This window comes from Aethalodelphis obliquidens, unplaced genomic scaffold (assembly GCF_003676395.1).
Source record: "Aethalodelphis obliquidens isolate GAN/ISIS:26980383/991018 unplaced genomic scaffold, ASM367639v1 scaffold28, whole genome shotgun sequence".
Taxonomy (NCBI): Eukaryota; Metazoa; Chordata; class Mammalia; order Artiodactyla; family Delphinidae; genus Aethalodelphis; species Aethalodelphis obliquidens.
In genome coordinates this window covers 9,334,474-9,349,998 of record NW_020837972.1, presented here as the reverse complement: position 1 = coordinate 9,349,998, position 15,525 = coordinate 9,334,474, and the positions used below count along the sequence as shown (strand labels likewise).

The 15,525-nt window shown below is 49.1% G+C and overlaps 1 protein-coding gene and 1 long non-coding RNA gene across 7 annotated transcripts in view; one reads left to right on the top strand and one right to left on the bottom strand.

Moving 5' to 3' along the window:
- Window positions 1-15,525, bottom strand: part of SLC8B1 (solute carrier family 8 member B1) — a 31,325-nt gene that overhangs the window by 4,027 nt on the left and 11,773 nt on the right. For 2 of the 6 annotated variants that reach the window (XM_027124644.1, XM_027124645.1), the window contains exons 8-16: window positions 15,329-15,496; window positions 14,304-14,411; window positions 11,556-11,615; window positions 11,199-11,329; window positions 9,565-9,706; window positions 3,884-4,005; window positions 2,186-2,339; window positions 1,320-1,400; window positions 95-159 (exon numbers count right to left, since the gene is read on the bottom strand). In XM_027124644.1, the coding sequence (XP_026980445.1) occupies window positions 95-159; window positions 1,320-1,400; window positions 2,186-2,339; window positions 3,884-4,005; window positions 9,565-9,706; window positions 11,199-11,329; window positions 11,556-11,615; window positions 14,304-14,411; window positions 15,329-15,496 (1,031 nt within the window). Of the gene's footprint in view, window positions 1-94; window positions 160-279; window positions 382-1,100; window positions 1,401-2,185; window positions 2,340-3,883; window positions 4,006-9,564; window positions 9,707-11,198; window positions 11,330-11,555; window positions 11,616-14,303; window positions 14,412-15,328; window positions 15,497-15,525 lie in introns of those variants that run through there. The other 4 variants (XM_027124646.1, XR_003436703.1, XM_027124648.1 and 1 more) reach the window with 4 other exon arrangements.
- On the top strand, window positions 1,317-3,675 carry LOC113629822 (uncharacterized). The gene is made up of 3 exons (XR_003436705.1): window positions 1,317-1,428; window positions 1,619-1,726; window positions 2,206-3,675. It is a non-coding gene; the product is annotated as an uncharacterized LOC113629822 (long non-coding RNA).

The window sequence follows — 15,525 nt, the reverse complement described above, 5'->3', positions numbered from 1 at the left end:
GGGAGGAGAGGGGAGGAGGAGGGAGGGGGAGGAGAGGGGAGGAGGAGAAGAGAGCTTTATGAGGAGGCCCCTGCAGAAGCATCTGGCCACTCACCTCCACCGCCACGTGGCCCCTGGAGATCTGCAGCAGGCAGCCCAGCCCCACGCCCACCAGGATATCTGCAGCCCAGCTCAGGAAGTTTGCAAGAACATAACGCCGCATAACCCCGACCACACAGCCCACTGGCTTTCTTTCTGACCTCTGGCTGTGCTCCCCCCTCTCCCCAAAAGCCACCCTACCTGAGGAGACCTTATCCAGTTTTAGCGCCTCTAAGAGAGTCTCCAGTGCACATTTTGCCTCAGTCTGTAAGGATCGCAGGAGGTGACAGAAACGCTTGGTACCTGGTAAGATGGAGAAATGGGATGCGAGGCGAAGTGACCACCCACGGTCCACTGGGGAGACTGGTGACGGAGCATGTCTTGGGGCCACCTCTAGGGGTTGTTCAGGGGACACTGCTCCAGCCAGGGCTCCGTCCTTCCCACCCCAACCTGGCTTTAGGGCTGTGGTCAGGAGAAGCCACAGCCCTAAAGCCAGGAGCGGGTCACAGTGAGCACTGGGAGTGACAGACAGCAGGAAACGTGCTGCACACAGGTCACACAGCTGGCGTGCGGCAGCGCTGAAACCGGCACCCAAGACTGGCACCCAAGACTGTCGAGATTCAAAGCCCTGTCTTTTTCACAGCCCCAGGCAGCCTGACCCTGCCTTTTCTATATAGACCAAGGGGTGGCAAATTAAAGCCTGCAGGACAATCCGGCCCAAGGCCTGCTTTTATTAATGAAGTTATATTGGGACCCAGTCACGCCCATTTGTTTATGTATTGCCCATGGCTGTTTTCACATTACAACAGCAGAGTTGAGGAGCTGCAAAAGAGATCCTATGGTCCACAAAATCTAACATATGTACTCTCTGGCCCTTTAAGAAAAAGTTTGCCAACCCTGACATCTACAGACCATGACATCTGTAAGCAAGAGGGAGGGGTCTTCCACAAGCTTAGTGCGTGGGCACCTACCAATAATACCTCTGCCCTAACAAGACGAATGTCTGCCATCACTGCTGTTTGCCAGGTGCAAAGCACTTCTGTCACCTCATTCAATCCTTATAACAACCTATGAGATCAGTCCTCTCAATATCCCCATCTTTACAGATGAAGAAGCTGAGGCTCAAGCAGATGCATCACCTGCCCCAGGTGCTCCAGTGAAAGCCAATCTGGGGTGGAGGGGGGCGTGGAGCACACCCTCGGCTCCCAGCACTGAGGGCAGGGCGGTCCCAGAAAGGATACTGAAGATGATGCCACCAAAACAGGCCGAGAACGCCATCCGCGGGTAGCCCTGGCGGGCCAGCGTGAGATCTGAGAAGACATCTGCGTGGAAACACGAGAAGGCCTTGAGGTGTGCAGGGCTTCCCCTAGCCCTCCTTGTTCATTCACTCCTTCATTCTACCCACAGTCATTCAGTCAACAAACACTGATGAAGGTCTGCCTGGCTCTGGCACTAGCTGGCTGGGTGCTATGGGAGGCCACATCATCCCGTAAGACACAATTCCCTTCTTAATTCCTTCTACCTGCCTCTTTTCCACCAGGGGCAACTCTGAGGGTGTGACATGCCACCACCAATCTTTCACCCATGTCCCGTCTGCTGCTAGCACACACAGTACCTCGGGGCAAATGAGGAAAAGGGGCCCAAAAAGGTGAGTGGAAGGAGAGCTAGACTTTGGGCCCCCTGATCCCTTGTCAGGATGCTCTTGGGCAGTGTACAACCTGAGCAGCCCTACTTGGCAGCTCTAGCTAGAGAAGGATATCTGTATGTATGAGTGAATGCCTACCCATGTCGCACACCCACGGACACATTCCTCCTGGTTGGCTGCAATGAGCTCCATGTCCTGCCTGAAGTCTGGGGAGCCACTGAGTGTCCATGCATCAGAGAGTGGGGAAGAGGCTGGGGGCTTCTACAGAGCCTCCCGGCTCAGGTACATTCCGGGCCATCCCACCCAGATGCCCAATGATGGTCACTCCAAAATGACGGGCACTGACCACCTGCTGAGGGCAGATGCACTGGACGCCCCTACCCACATGCAATTCTGTCTGGAGGAGCAAAAAGCAGTGAGGTAGCTGTGCTCATTCTAGAGGCCCACCCGGCCCCAAGTCACCTCCAATGCTGTTCCCCCAGGCCAGCAGCGTGAGCCCGAGGACAGTGTTGCTCAGCCGGAAGACCACACCCAGGGACCGTAAGACGTTCACCACCTCCGTGGCAGCTGCGTTGATCCACAGGGCGCTGGTCAGGAAGCCCAGGAAAGCAAAGAGCTGGGGGAGGGAACAGGGACACAGCCTTAGTTCCTCAGCTATAAAATGGGACAATAACAGTACCTACTCCGTGAGGTTGTCATGAGCATAAAATGAGTTAGTAGATGCAAAGCAGTTAGAGCCTGGCATATATTACGTGCTCAATAAAATGCTAGATCAATATTACCATTTTGTCAAAAAGGAGTTCACCATAGCTTTCATCAGATTTCTAGTCTATGGACCAAATGCCATCTCATCACCAGAAAAAGAAACTCCATACCCGTGATCAGTCACTTCCCAGCCCACCCAACCTTCCTCCCAGCCCCTGGCAATCACTCCCCTATTTTCTGTCTCTCTGGATTCGCTTATTCTAGACATGTCATAGAAATGGCCTCACACAATATGTGGTCCTTTGTGACTGGCCTCTTTCACTCAGCATCATGTTTTCAAGGTGCATCCACCTTGGGACATGTGTCAGTACTTCAAAGACTAGTAAGAAACACTGCCTAAGACCATTTCTCTAAATAATCAATTGGCTGAAAATTCAACTTCCTTTGGGCTGGTACATCCATTCAGAGTTTCTGAAAATAGAAACTAGAATTTTTAAAAGCAATAATTAGGAAAAAAAAAGAAAAAAATTAAGTAAACTTCTGAGGAAAAGGTCTCTGGACAAACTACCTAAAATTTTTTTAACATCCTGCAGAGGTGAGAGAATGGGAAAAAAACACCCCCAAAGACCAAACAACTCCATCACTGGAATGTGATTATTAGGAACCCAGGTGCTTCCTAGTTAGGATGGTGGAAAAGAGTCTGGTAGGTCTTTAAAAAGGTAAACATACAGTTCACATTTGACCCAGCAGTTCTACTTACTCCCAGGAATACACCCAAGAGAAATGAAAGAATTATTTCTACAGAAAAAAATTTAAAGCAATGGTCATGGCAGCATTATTCATAATATCTAAAAAGTGGGAAAAAAACCCAGGGTCCATTAATGGATGAATCGATAAACAAAATATGCTATATCTGTATAATCGAATAGTATTCAACCATGAAAAGGAATGAAGTACTGATACATGTTACAACATGGATAAACCTTGAAAACATTTTGCTAAGGGAAAGAGGGCAGTTATAAAAGACCACATATTGTATGATTCCATGTATGTGAAATATATAGAACAGGAAAATCTAGAGAGGCAGACAGCAGACTCGTGGTGGCCAGGGGATGGTGGGGAGGATGGGGAGTGACTGCTACTGGGAACAGGGTTTCTTTTTGGGGTGATGAAAATGCTCTCAAATTGTGGTGGTGGTTGCACAACTCTCTGAATATAATGAACACCATTAAATTGTATACCTCAAACGGGTGACTTGTATGGTGTATGACTTATAGCGCAATAAAATAACGCTGTTACCAAACGAAGTGGACCCTGAACAGTAACAAAACTCCTTAAAAGTGGCTTTAAAGACCTGTCATGGTGGGAAGTGATTAGCGGCCAAATTGTCCCCGAACATCTGCCCAGGAGACCTCAGTGTCCCCTCTCCCGGCTTGGAGAGTCTAGGTTTCTTACCCAGTGAAGCCTGGGGGGCTCACTGTTGGATGTGGCAAAAAAGGTCACTGCAGCCAAGGCTGTGCCTGCGATCACCACCACGGCCCAGACGGGAAAGAGGCCACCTATCTCATAGACGCCATCTGCAGAGGGACGAGAAAGGGAGCTGGCACTCTCCGTGGCTTCAACTTGGCGCCTCCTCCTGGAAGCCCCCTAAGAATGACTGAGATGCTGTGGAGGGGAGACCCATGGATAAAACCCACAGATAAAATTCGATTGTTTGGATATAGGGTAGATACCTCCTATGTGCCCAGCCCTGTCCTAGACACTTCAGGGAGACAGAGAAGTTAAAGACACAGCCCCTGCCCGCAAGCTACTCACATTGGAAAGAAAAGACAGACACATGAAAAACACTCTCCAGCCTTTTGTTGTGGAGCTAGGATGGGAATGGCTAAGACTACTCACCACCACTATCCTTTCCCGTGCCCATGGCAGACATCACTAATCAACCATGATGCTTTGGTCCAACTGAGCTTCAAGACAGCACCCTCCAGCCAGGCATTATCAATGGATGGGCATCACTCCATGAGATGAACTGTACAGTCAAATACAACCTTAGCCACTGATCCTGGCTCTCCTGAGAAGTCTACTCCACAAACCAATCCATTATAAAGTTACGAAGGTTCCAGAGGCTTCATATAAAAACACCGAAGGGAGGAAACCCTGCAGGCAGGCAGAACACGCTAGAATTCTCCACATACCATCCTTTCACCACTAGTCTCAAAGGCAATGGATGGTTCAACTGCCCAGGCACACGTAACAGGACTTTCCTTTTGTTCTTTCTTTAGTCTAGCTCATGGGCTCACAAACATCAGTGGGCATAAGGATTACACGGGGGGGCTGAATATATAAAATTGTGTGCACAATACACTGTGGGAGACTTTCAGGGGGTAATTTTGACGGATGTGACTTTTACTTATAGAGCTGGCTTTGGAACCTGACGCCTGGGTGAGAGGGCCTTTCTCTGTATTCCCCATTCCTGCGTTAGAGGAATTTCAGCAGGTGGCTGGGGCATGGGGTAGTCAGGAAGGACTTCTTGGCATGCTGAGGATGTGAGCTGAGTCATAAGCAGAGAGGGGCACAAGGGTTCTACAGGAAGAGGGAAGAGATGGGTGGGAAGGAATTGAGCAAGTTCGTGTCATCAATAGCAGAAAAAGGCCTGGAGAAGGTGGTTGGCTCAGGGTCTCAGAGGCCTTGAATGATAGTTGGAGGACATGGGCTTTTTCCAAGAGGCACGCGGGAGCCATGGAGGTCTTAGAGTGGAGGAGTGACCACAACATGTGAAAAGTGGCACTTTAGAAAGATGGCTCTGGGGGTGGCCTAGAGAGGGAGGATGGAGGTTGGCAGTGAGATTGGGAGGCTTGGCTGGTGGACACGGCCCTCCCCCCCGCCCCAGGCAGGGCTCTCTATCTCTACCCTCGATTCTCCGCCTTAACTTTAATCAATGAAAATAACCCGCTCCTGATTAATTCTATCAAATGCTTATTAACCGGAAGCATTTTTGCCGGATTTATTATCTCCAGCAACATTCAGTTCCCCTAATAACCCTACGGTTCTACCTAACGTTAACTGCCCTGACAGTGACTGTCCTAGGCTTTAACTTTAGCACGTGAAATTAATCTTACTACACAAAAGTTAAAATTTAATTACCCCTCAAGCACCTTCAAATTCTGCAAACTTGTAGGGTATTTTCCCACTATCATACACCGCGTACCACCCTAGTTAAATCTATCAACAAGCCAAAAATCAGCGTCTTCTCTCCTAGACCTAATCTGACTAGAGAGAGATTTACCAAAAACCACTTCCCTTATTCAATTAAAATTTCTCTACACTAGATTCAGACCAAAAAGGTCTAATCACACTATATGTCCTATCATTCCTCATTACCCTTACTCTAAGCATAATTTTATTTAATTACCACGAGCAAACTCCATAATAACCACAATACCGATAAGCAGTACTCAACCAGTAACAATCACCCGTCAAGTACCAAAACTATATAACGCTGCAATTCCTATGGCTTCCTCGCTGAAAAAAGCCAGAATCACCTGTGTCATAAATAACCCAATCTCCTAGTCCATTGAACTTATATAAACTTCCACCTCTTCGTCTTTTAAAACATATAGCACTGTTGAAAATTCTACAATCAGTCCTGAGAGAAGTATTCCTAAAACAGTCTTATTAGAAACCCAAACTTCGGGACTTCCCTGGTGGCGCGGTGGTTAAGAATCCGCCTGCAGGGGACACGGGTTCGTGGCCCGGTCCGGGAAGATCCCACATGCGGCAGAGCAACTAAGTCCGTGTGCCACAATTACTGAGCCTGCGCTCTAGAGCCCGTGAGCCACAACTACTGAAGCCTGCGCGCCTAGAGCCCGTGCTCCGCAACAAGAGAAGCCACCACGATGAGAAGCCTGCGCACCGCAAGGAAGACCCAACGCAGCCATAAATAAATAAATTTATAAAAAATAAATAAATAAAAATAGTTAAAAAGAAACCAAATTTCAGGGTCAGTAGCCACAGCCATGGTATAACCAAATACTACCAGTATTCCCCCTAGATAAATCAAAAATAGCATTAAGCCTAAAAACGAACCACCAACATTCAACAGAATTCCAAAACCAACACCACCACCCACAATCAACCCAAGTCCTCCATAAATAGGTGAAAGTTTTGAAGAACACCCCACGAAACTAATCACAAAAATAGCACTCAAAATAAATGTATGTTATCATTCTTACATGGAATCTAGCCATGTCCAATGACATGAAAAATCATCCTTGTTATTCAACTATAAGAACACTAATGACCAACATCTGAAAATCACACCCATTAATAAAAATTATCAACACACTCATTGATCTTCCAGCCCCATCAAACATTTCATCGTGATAAAATTTTGGTTCTCTAGTAGGTATTTAATTTTACAAATCCTGACAGACTTGTTCCTAGCAATACACTATACATCAGACACAATAACCGCTTTTGCATCAGTGACACACATCTGCAGAGACGTAAATGATGGATGAATCACTCGGTGTATACATGCAAATGGAGCTTCCATATTCTTTATTTGCCTATTTATTCACGGAGGACATGGCCTATATTATGGGTCCTATACTTTCCTAGAAACATGAAATAGTGGAATTATTCTGCTATTCACAGTTACAGCCACTGCGTTCACAGGCTATGTATGACCACGAGGACAAGTATCATTCTGAGGCGGAGAAGTCATTACCAACCTTCTTTCGGCAATCCCATATGCTCGACAGAACGTGTCGAATGAATGAGGCGGCTTTTCTGTAGATAAGGCCACTCTCTCACGAGGCTCTGCCTTTCGTTTCATCCTCCCGTTTATCATCACAGCACTAGCAGCTGTCCACCTGCTATGCCTTCACGAAACAGTACCTGATAATTCCACAGGAATTTCATCCAACATAGATAAAATTCCATGTCACCCCTACTATACCATTAGAGACATCTTAGGTGCCTTACTACTAGTTCTAGCACTACTAATATTCGTTTTATTTTCACCCAACTTACTAGGAGATCCCAGCAAACCCCCTCAACACACCACCACACATTAAACCAGAATGGTATTTCCTATTCGCATAGGCAATCTTACGATCAATCCCCAACAAATTAGGAGGAGTCCCAGCCCTCGTCATTTCAATCTTAATCCTGGCATTTATCCCAATACTCCACATATCCAAGCAATGAAGCATAACATTCCGACCTCTTTTTTTTTTTTTTTGGTACGCAGGCCTCTCACTGTTGTGGCCTCTCCCGTTGCGGAGCACAGGCTCCGGACGCGCAGGCTCATGGCTCATGGGCCCAGCCTCTCCGCGGCATGTGGGATCTTTCCGGACCGGGGCACGAACCCGTGTCCCCCGCATATCGGCAGGCGGACTCTCAACCACTGCGCCACCAGGGAAGCCCAACATTCTGACCTCTTAGTCAGTGTCTGTACTGAGTACTAGTGGCAGACCTATCAACACTAACATGAATTGGAGGACAACCTGTAGAACACCCCTTCAACATCATTGGAAAGCTAGCATCTATTTTATACTTCTTTCTAATTCTAGTATTAATACCAGTAATCGGCATCATTGAAAATAATCTCCTAAAATGAAGAGGCTTTGTAGTATATTTCATTACTCTGGTCTTGTAAACCAGAAAAGAAGGACAACACATCTCCCTAAGACTCAGGGAAGAAGCTTCAGCTCCACCATCAGCACCCAAAGCTGAAATTCTACTTGAACTGTTCCCTGACATTTTTTAATGGGACATTTACAGGATTATTGAGTACTGTGTATTAAAATGACCCATTTTTACCATAAACTGCTATGTACATCATGCATAACTGCGCTGCTCCCACAGTCTGGGGGTTCCATCCAGTGCTCGGCCCAGAAGCGGGGTCACAAATGCATTAGCCTGGACCAGCTACCACGAGATGGTGTTGGGGCAGGTGGACAAGACACTAAATATCATAGAATCACATCTCAGGAAACGGATTCCTTCTTCAATTCTCTCACTGTAACAAATTTAAATACCTTAAATGCATTGGAAATGATGCCAGTTTCCTACTGATGCAAGTGATACAGATTCCTTTCCAATAAATTAAAAAAAAAAAAGAGCTGATTTAAGTATCAGATATAACAGTTTAGAGTGAGAGACAAATCAAGCTCGTTCCTGAATGACTAACGCTGGGGGGCCCCTCTTTTAAGAAGCCACAAGGATGGTGAAGCCAGCCCGCAGGCTGGAGAGGCCGGCCACAATGAACCAGACAGCTGGTACCCATAGGGGGCGCCCTTCCCAGCTCTGGGGCCACACTGTGTCCTGATGGGCGCTCCTTCCCTCAGTGCCTGTGTCCTCCCAAAAAATGGAGGAGGAACACAGAGAATTTGGCAGGCTTTTCATCCAGACACTCTTTAGCAAAAAAGCCACAGCCAGCCATGCATTTGCTACCAGAGCCCTACCTCCACTCCAGGAGATGCCCCTGGGTTGAGGGGCAGGAGCCCAGATGACAGAGAGAGGAATGGGCAGCATGAGATACTAAGGTCAGACAACGGGAAAAACCTATGTAGCGGCAGTTAGAAGACACCCGACAAGACTGGGTGTTGCTTTAGCCAGAGCAGTTCAGAAAAGGAAAGCCTGGGGCAGGCGGGGGAAGACTCAGTGCCAGTGGGGACCGGCCAGGTCATACAAACGAGTGAAGTAACCCACCCAGGTCACCCAGTAGGCTATGGAGGGATCTGTGAGGAATCACTCAGTGGGCACCTGCGTTGTGTGTGTGTGGGGGTGCCCCTCTGCTCAGCTCCAGCCGATTTTGCTTTTAGGAATGTGGCCCAGACCTTCTTGAGAAGCCCAGGCCTGGATTTTGACGTGAAGTCTGCAAATTGTGTAAGGCAAGGGAACGAGCCAGAGGGCTGCACTTGGTCCCAGGGCCACCAGTGTCCAGCCTCCATGTGGAGCCAGTGGGCCTGGACCAAGAGACTGCGGGAGACTGGCGTCCTTCATGGCACAAGCACACATTAAGTGCCAGGACGGCCCCTCTGGCCCAGGGTCCCCTGGTGTGGCTGAGAAGAAAACTCGGGAGTATGGGGCAGAGGGAGGTGGGCTTGCCTGGGGGAGGGGATACTCACAGGCCCCCGACTGCAGGGTCAGGACCAAGAACAGGGGGCTGATGACCAGGTGCAGGCAGTTGAGGGGCCGCTTCCAGTTCCCATCCTCCTTGTCGGGGTCCATGACGGGAACAGTGAGGAGCAGCAGGAACTCCACGGGCAGCTGTCAAGTGTGGGAAGGCAGCGAGACCTGTGCTCGGCTGGCCCCACCCTGAGCTCAGTTACTCAAGAACACGGCTGTTGCTAATAGAGCACCCACTGTGTGCAGGCCCCAAAGTGCCGGGATTAGCCTCCTACTGCTGCTGTAACACGCTGCCACACACCGAGGGCTAGTACGGCACCCCAACTGCTAATCCTGACAACGCTGTGAATAGGAAGTCTAATTTTCCTACCTTTCAGGTAAAGAAACTGAGGCTCAGAGAGGTTAAGAAACTTTGCCAAAGCCACACAGAAGGGTATATGAAACCAGGATAGAGGGGCAGCTCTAACCCCACACCTTGTGTTTTCAGCCGGTGACTAAACCACTGATAACACTTACGGAGTGCTTACTATATGCTAAGCACCAGAGTCAGCCCTTTACATATATTAGTTCATTTAAATTGTCACAATCACTGTAGTAGGCTGGATATGGTTCCCAACTCTTCAGTCCCTTCCTGTAACAGAATTAAACACTCCCACACTTTGTCAAATGACTAGAGTCTGCAGAATATATTTCCCTGTCCCACTGATGTTGAACTTGGCCATGTCACTTGCTTTGGCCAATGGGCTGTTGGTGAATGTGATGTGAACAGAGGCATAAAATGTGCTTGGAGAGTTTGCCTTGGTCTTTTCTGCCAAGAAAAGAGCACACTCCCACTGGCCCCAGAATGAGATGGGGGGCAGACCTGAACCACCAACCAGAGTCACCCTAGATGACTTATAGGCTCTTGAACAAGAATAAATATTGTCATCATAAGTTAATGAGATGTTGGGGGGTTGTTTGTTACACAGCACTGTTGCAGCAATAACTTACTAATATAACCACTACAGAAGAAAGGTACTGTCATTATACCCATTTTTCAGTGGAAATAACTGCAGCTCAGAGAGATGAAGTGACTTGCCCAAGGTCATGATGTAGCCAGAGCCACTGTGGGGTATAAATATAGTTTATTATCTACCCCTGGGTCTGAGAAGGCCTAAGAGGTATCCACGTTGGAGGGCTGTGAGGTGAGACCCCTGACTTTTTCGGTCTGGGTGGTGGAAGGCAGCTGCAGTTGTGCCTCATGTAAACCAGCCTGGATACCCCTGCCCACATCGAGACCTCAGGAGACATTTAGCTCAGGGAAGCAGTGGGGATCAGAGGAGAGCAATCTCGGCCTCATTTGGACTCACTATGACCCACTCCCTCTCCATCCCAGTTCCTTGCCCTCACCTGGTCAGGAGGGGTCCCCATCTCCTCTCTCTCTGTCCCTGAGAAGATGCTCTCATTCCTCCATGGGGGGAAGAGCCCCAGCTATGCTCCATGACTCAGTTTCCCCATCAAGTCCCAGCTCATCTATTTCCCCATCAAGTCCTCAGCAGAGGCCGACCCTCCCCTCATTGCTCTGGAGAAGGTTGAGGGGCAACTGTCCTGTGCTGTCATGAAGCCAGGAGCCTGGCTCAGAGTCCCCCCTTACCTTGAACGCCTTGAGGGCCCTCCAGTACACTGGCTTGGTCCTCCATTTCCTGTAATTCAGGGGGTTGAGGGCCTGCAACAGGATCTGAGCCGTGGTCTTCTGGTAGAAGAACAGCGGCCGGTACTCCTCACCTGGGGGTGAAAGGTGGGAGGGGCAGCTGTCCATGGCTGGCTCAGCCTCCGGGAAACCCTCTTCCCTCCCCCTCCCACCAGTCCCCCCAACCCTTGGGAAGAAGGAAAAGCCCAGGGCCTGGTAGGGGTGCAGGTAAACCCGGCCCAGAGCTTAGCCGAGGTGGGACCTGGATGGCCCCATCTCCCCACCTCTCCATCCCAGCCAGGCACAGGGCACTGGACTCACCGTAGTCATAGCTGTTGGTATTAGAAGACACCCGATCCTCCTCGGAACCTGACAGCATCTCTGTAAGAGAGAGGGGAGTTTCCCATGAGCCAACTGGGGCACCCAGACCCTCCACCACTGTTCTAGGGTAGAGCACCTCTGGGACAGGACAGTTTTCAGGGTGCAAGTGTCCAGGCCCTCTGTACTTTGGATTTCTCAGCAATCACCCTGCCCGCTCAGAAATTCTTACAGATTGAGGAAGTCTAACTCACAAAACATTTTCAAATGTAATGAGGCAGCCATAATGCTAAATTGAATAAGGGTGTTTGAAGACATAATTGAAACACCTACTGACTTCAATTTTTTACCTTTCAGAATTTGGAACCCATCATATTTTTCTTTTTCAGTTGCAACTTTTCTCGGGAGTCCTTGGGAATGATTAGAGGACTGAGTCCTGTAAAGAAGGGCTTCCTAAAAGGAAAATGGCCTTTCTCAAGTGAGGAGTGCTAGTCCTGATTCTTCCTCTGTGTGACTTTGGGCCCTTCTCCAGGTCTCATTTTCCCCTTCTGTTCAGCCTGGAGGCCTATGATGGGTTTAAAAGACAGCACAGGGTAATATGTGCTGAACTCTGAAGGCTCAGTTGATAAAGAGGGCAGAAGAGGAAAAGTCATGGTAGACTTCCTGTAGGAGGAGTCACCAGCACCTGTGTCAGGGCCCCAGGGATTCGAGAGGTAATGAGATAGAATCTGGCCCTCTGGAAGCTCACAGTCCAACAGACGGAAATACAAGCAAATTAATAACAGAATGGAGAAATAAAGGCTGTGTTGGGGAGAGTCTGAAAGCTGTACAAGCCCAGAAGGGACACCTGGGGTTCTCTGCGGAGCTCCCTCCAGGCTGAGTCCTTAAGTCTTTCAGAAGAAGGGCACACCAGGGAGAGGGGACAGCACACGCAAAGGCCCAGAGATAGCCAGACGGAGCATAGCGTCTTCAGGGACACAGGGGTAGCCCTGCACAGCTGGGGCATGGAGTTTGGGGTATGAAATGAGTCTGGAGAAGAAAGCTGAGGCCCAGCACAAATGGCAGCAGATCCAGTGCAAGGTTCTCAGGCTCACACGCTGAAAGGGACCAAGCACATCATGGGGCCAAGTGAAACAGGCTGGGCGGCGGAATTCTGGTTTTCCAATCAGGTCTGCAACCAACCCACCTCCACGTGTTGGGGCTGATGACAGAGAGTGGTGGGGACTGGGGCAAACTGGGGACCCACAGCTTGTCCTAAGAGGGAAGCCCCATTCAGTTTTAGGCATTGTGCCAGGCAGGGATGGAGGACCAGATGGTCTCATGTTTCAAGAGAAGTCACAATTTATATCAAGTCTTTTCATTTTAAGGACTTCCCTGGTGGTCCACCAGGGAAGGTCCACGCTCCCAATGCAGGGGCCCCGGGTTCGATCCCTGGTCTGGGAACTAGATCCCACATGCCGCAACTAAGAGTTGGCATGCCGCAACTAAGAATGTGTATGCCACAGTTAAGAAGCCTGCATGCTGCATCTAAGAGCCAGCACAGCCAAAATAAATAAAATAAATAAATATTTTAAAAATTAAAACAAAATCTTTTCATTTTAAATCTTGGCCTAATATTTTTTAAAAGAACACACTGGTCACACCACAAAAAAACAACACTTCTGTACAGAAGAGGTGGTCTGTAGGTTCCCAGTTGTGGCCTCTGGCATTGTGGGTAGGGGGATGGCTTTTGGGGTCTGAGGAACAAGGGTCAAGTCCTGGTTCTGCCCCTCTCCAGTACCTATGGCCTGGGAAGAATTTGACTTCCCTGTTTCCTCACCCAAAAAGACGCTAATACTATAGGCCCTATCTTACAGTCTTACTGAAAAGAATGAATTTGATAATTTAATAATTATTGACAATTATTGATAATTTACTCAATAAATTGTATATATGTGTATGTACTTTGTATTTGTGTGCTGTATGTGTGCGCTACGAATATATTTGTATATGTGTGTCTTTGTATATGTGTGTGCATGTTTATATATGAACTTGTGTACATGTGTGGACTATGTGTATATGTATTTGTGCACGTGTATTTATATGTGTGTTGCGTATGCCATATATGTATTTGTACATATGTGTATTTGTGTGTATATTTGTGGATGTAGGTGTGTGTGTGGATATGTGTGCGCATGTATTGCGTGTGGTACATGTATTTGAGTATGTGTGTGTTGTGCATGTATTTGTGTACATGTATGTAGCATGTATGTATATATATTGTATATGTGCGTGTATTTGGGAGTGTGTGCTATGCACGTATTTGTATATATGTGTGGGCTGTGTATGTATATGTATTTGTGAATGTGTATTTATATATGTATATGTTGTGTATGTGCGTGTTGTATATGTATTTGTGGATGTGTATTTGTGTGTGTTTGCAGATATGTGTGTGCAAGTATTTGCGTATATGGAAGCATCTGGATTTCACCCCGACGGTAGGGGGCGCATTCCTGGACGCAAGTGGTGACAGCTTGAAGATGTGCCCTGGCAACAGGCAGCAGCATGAAGAACCAGTGAACGTGGACAAGCAGGTGATGATGAGGCTTCACCAGCACAAGCAAAAGTGCAGAGGTGGGACCCTGGTCAAGTGAGTAGAAAAAGTAGGAGATGGGCACTGGCAAAGGCCTCAGGAGACACAAGGCAGCAGTGAAGGGCAAGGAGGGCGCCAGGCCCACTGGTGCTCCCTTGGGGGCTCCATTCAGACCTTACCTGGAGTACCTGGCACGGAGCAGACCAAGGATCTCCTCTGCTGCCATTGGTAGATCCAGGTGCAGAGAACCACAGTGACCACGTAGAACACGTAGAAGCCCAGGTAACCTGCAGACAAGGGCACGCTGTCACCAAGTGGCATCCTGGCCACAGGGCCCAGAGAACAAGAGCTGCCAGTTCTGTCACTGGGGCCTAGTGGCGGTGGCTATCTGTGTAAGCCCAGCCCAGCACCAGTAGGCAAATGGCCATTTCCTGGAGCCCCGCCCCCTCCCCACCACCAATCTGGCAGTCAACGGTGGGTGTAACGCCTGGTATAGACAGTGGCCTCTAGGACACAATTCAAGTGTGAAGGGTCGGTGTCCTGCTCTGTGGCCTGGGAGGCTGAGCCCTGCAGACTGCATCACCTGAACCCTGGCTGCCCTGGGTCCACCCACGGAGCCCTGACAGCAAAACAGAAGGCAGTAGGGGAGGGTCTGGGGCGCTTCTTCCCTGCTCCCTCCCTGCTGTGGTACCCTGTCTCCAGCAGGGACTGTGACCCTCCATAACTGTCACTCATGTTGGGTGGTCCCAGGTCTGGGCCTGTAGCCCTCAGCAGGCTCCAGGCACCCCATTCTCTGCCCCTTCAGGGGCTCCCACTGTTGCTGGTCCCTGGTATCTCTGCATCTCAGCATCCCTTGTTGGCTTCCTTAACCCTCTGTAAATTGTCCCGCCATTCATGTCATTTGAACCATCTGGATGGAATGGACATGCTGCCGGGACCCTGACGGCCACAGTCAGCATCCTGGCTGTACTGCTTGTTAAAACCTGAAATTGTGAAAATTCAGAACATCACCCCGACTCTGCCCTGCCCTCTTTGGTTGTCCGAACCACAAGTCCCCTTTTTTCGCTCAAGCCACCTTGAGTAGGGTTTCCAACATCTGGAACCAAAGGTGACTCTGTGCCCTGCTGACCACTCCCTCCTGTGCCCCCATGCTTCCCACGCATCAGCCCTGGGATGACCCCACACTGGTCCTGTGGCCACTCACCCAGGGCCCATGCCAGCGTGACCCTGCCGCAGTAGAGTGCAGTGAAGATCAGAAACACGGCCACCATGTAGAAAATGATGTCCCTGAGGAAGGGCCTCGAGGCTGCTGTGAAGGGGTGCAGGATGGCAATGCCACCGGCCACTACGGTGGTAACCAGCACGCCTGCGCCTGGAGGAGAGGATGCCAAGCTTGGTCTA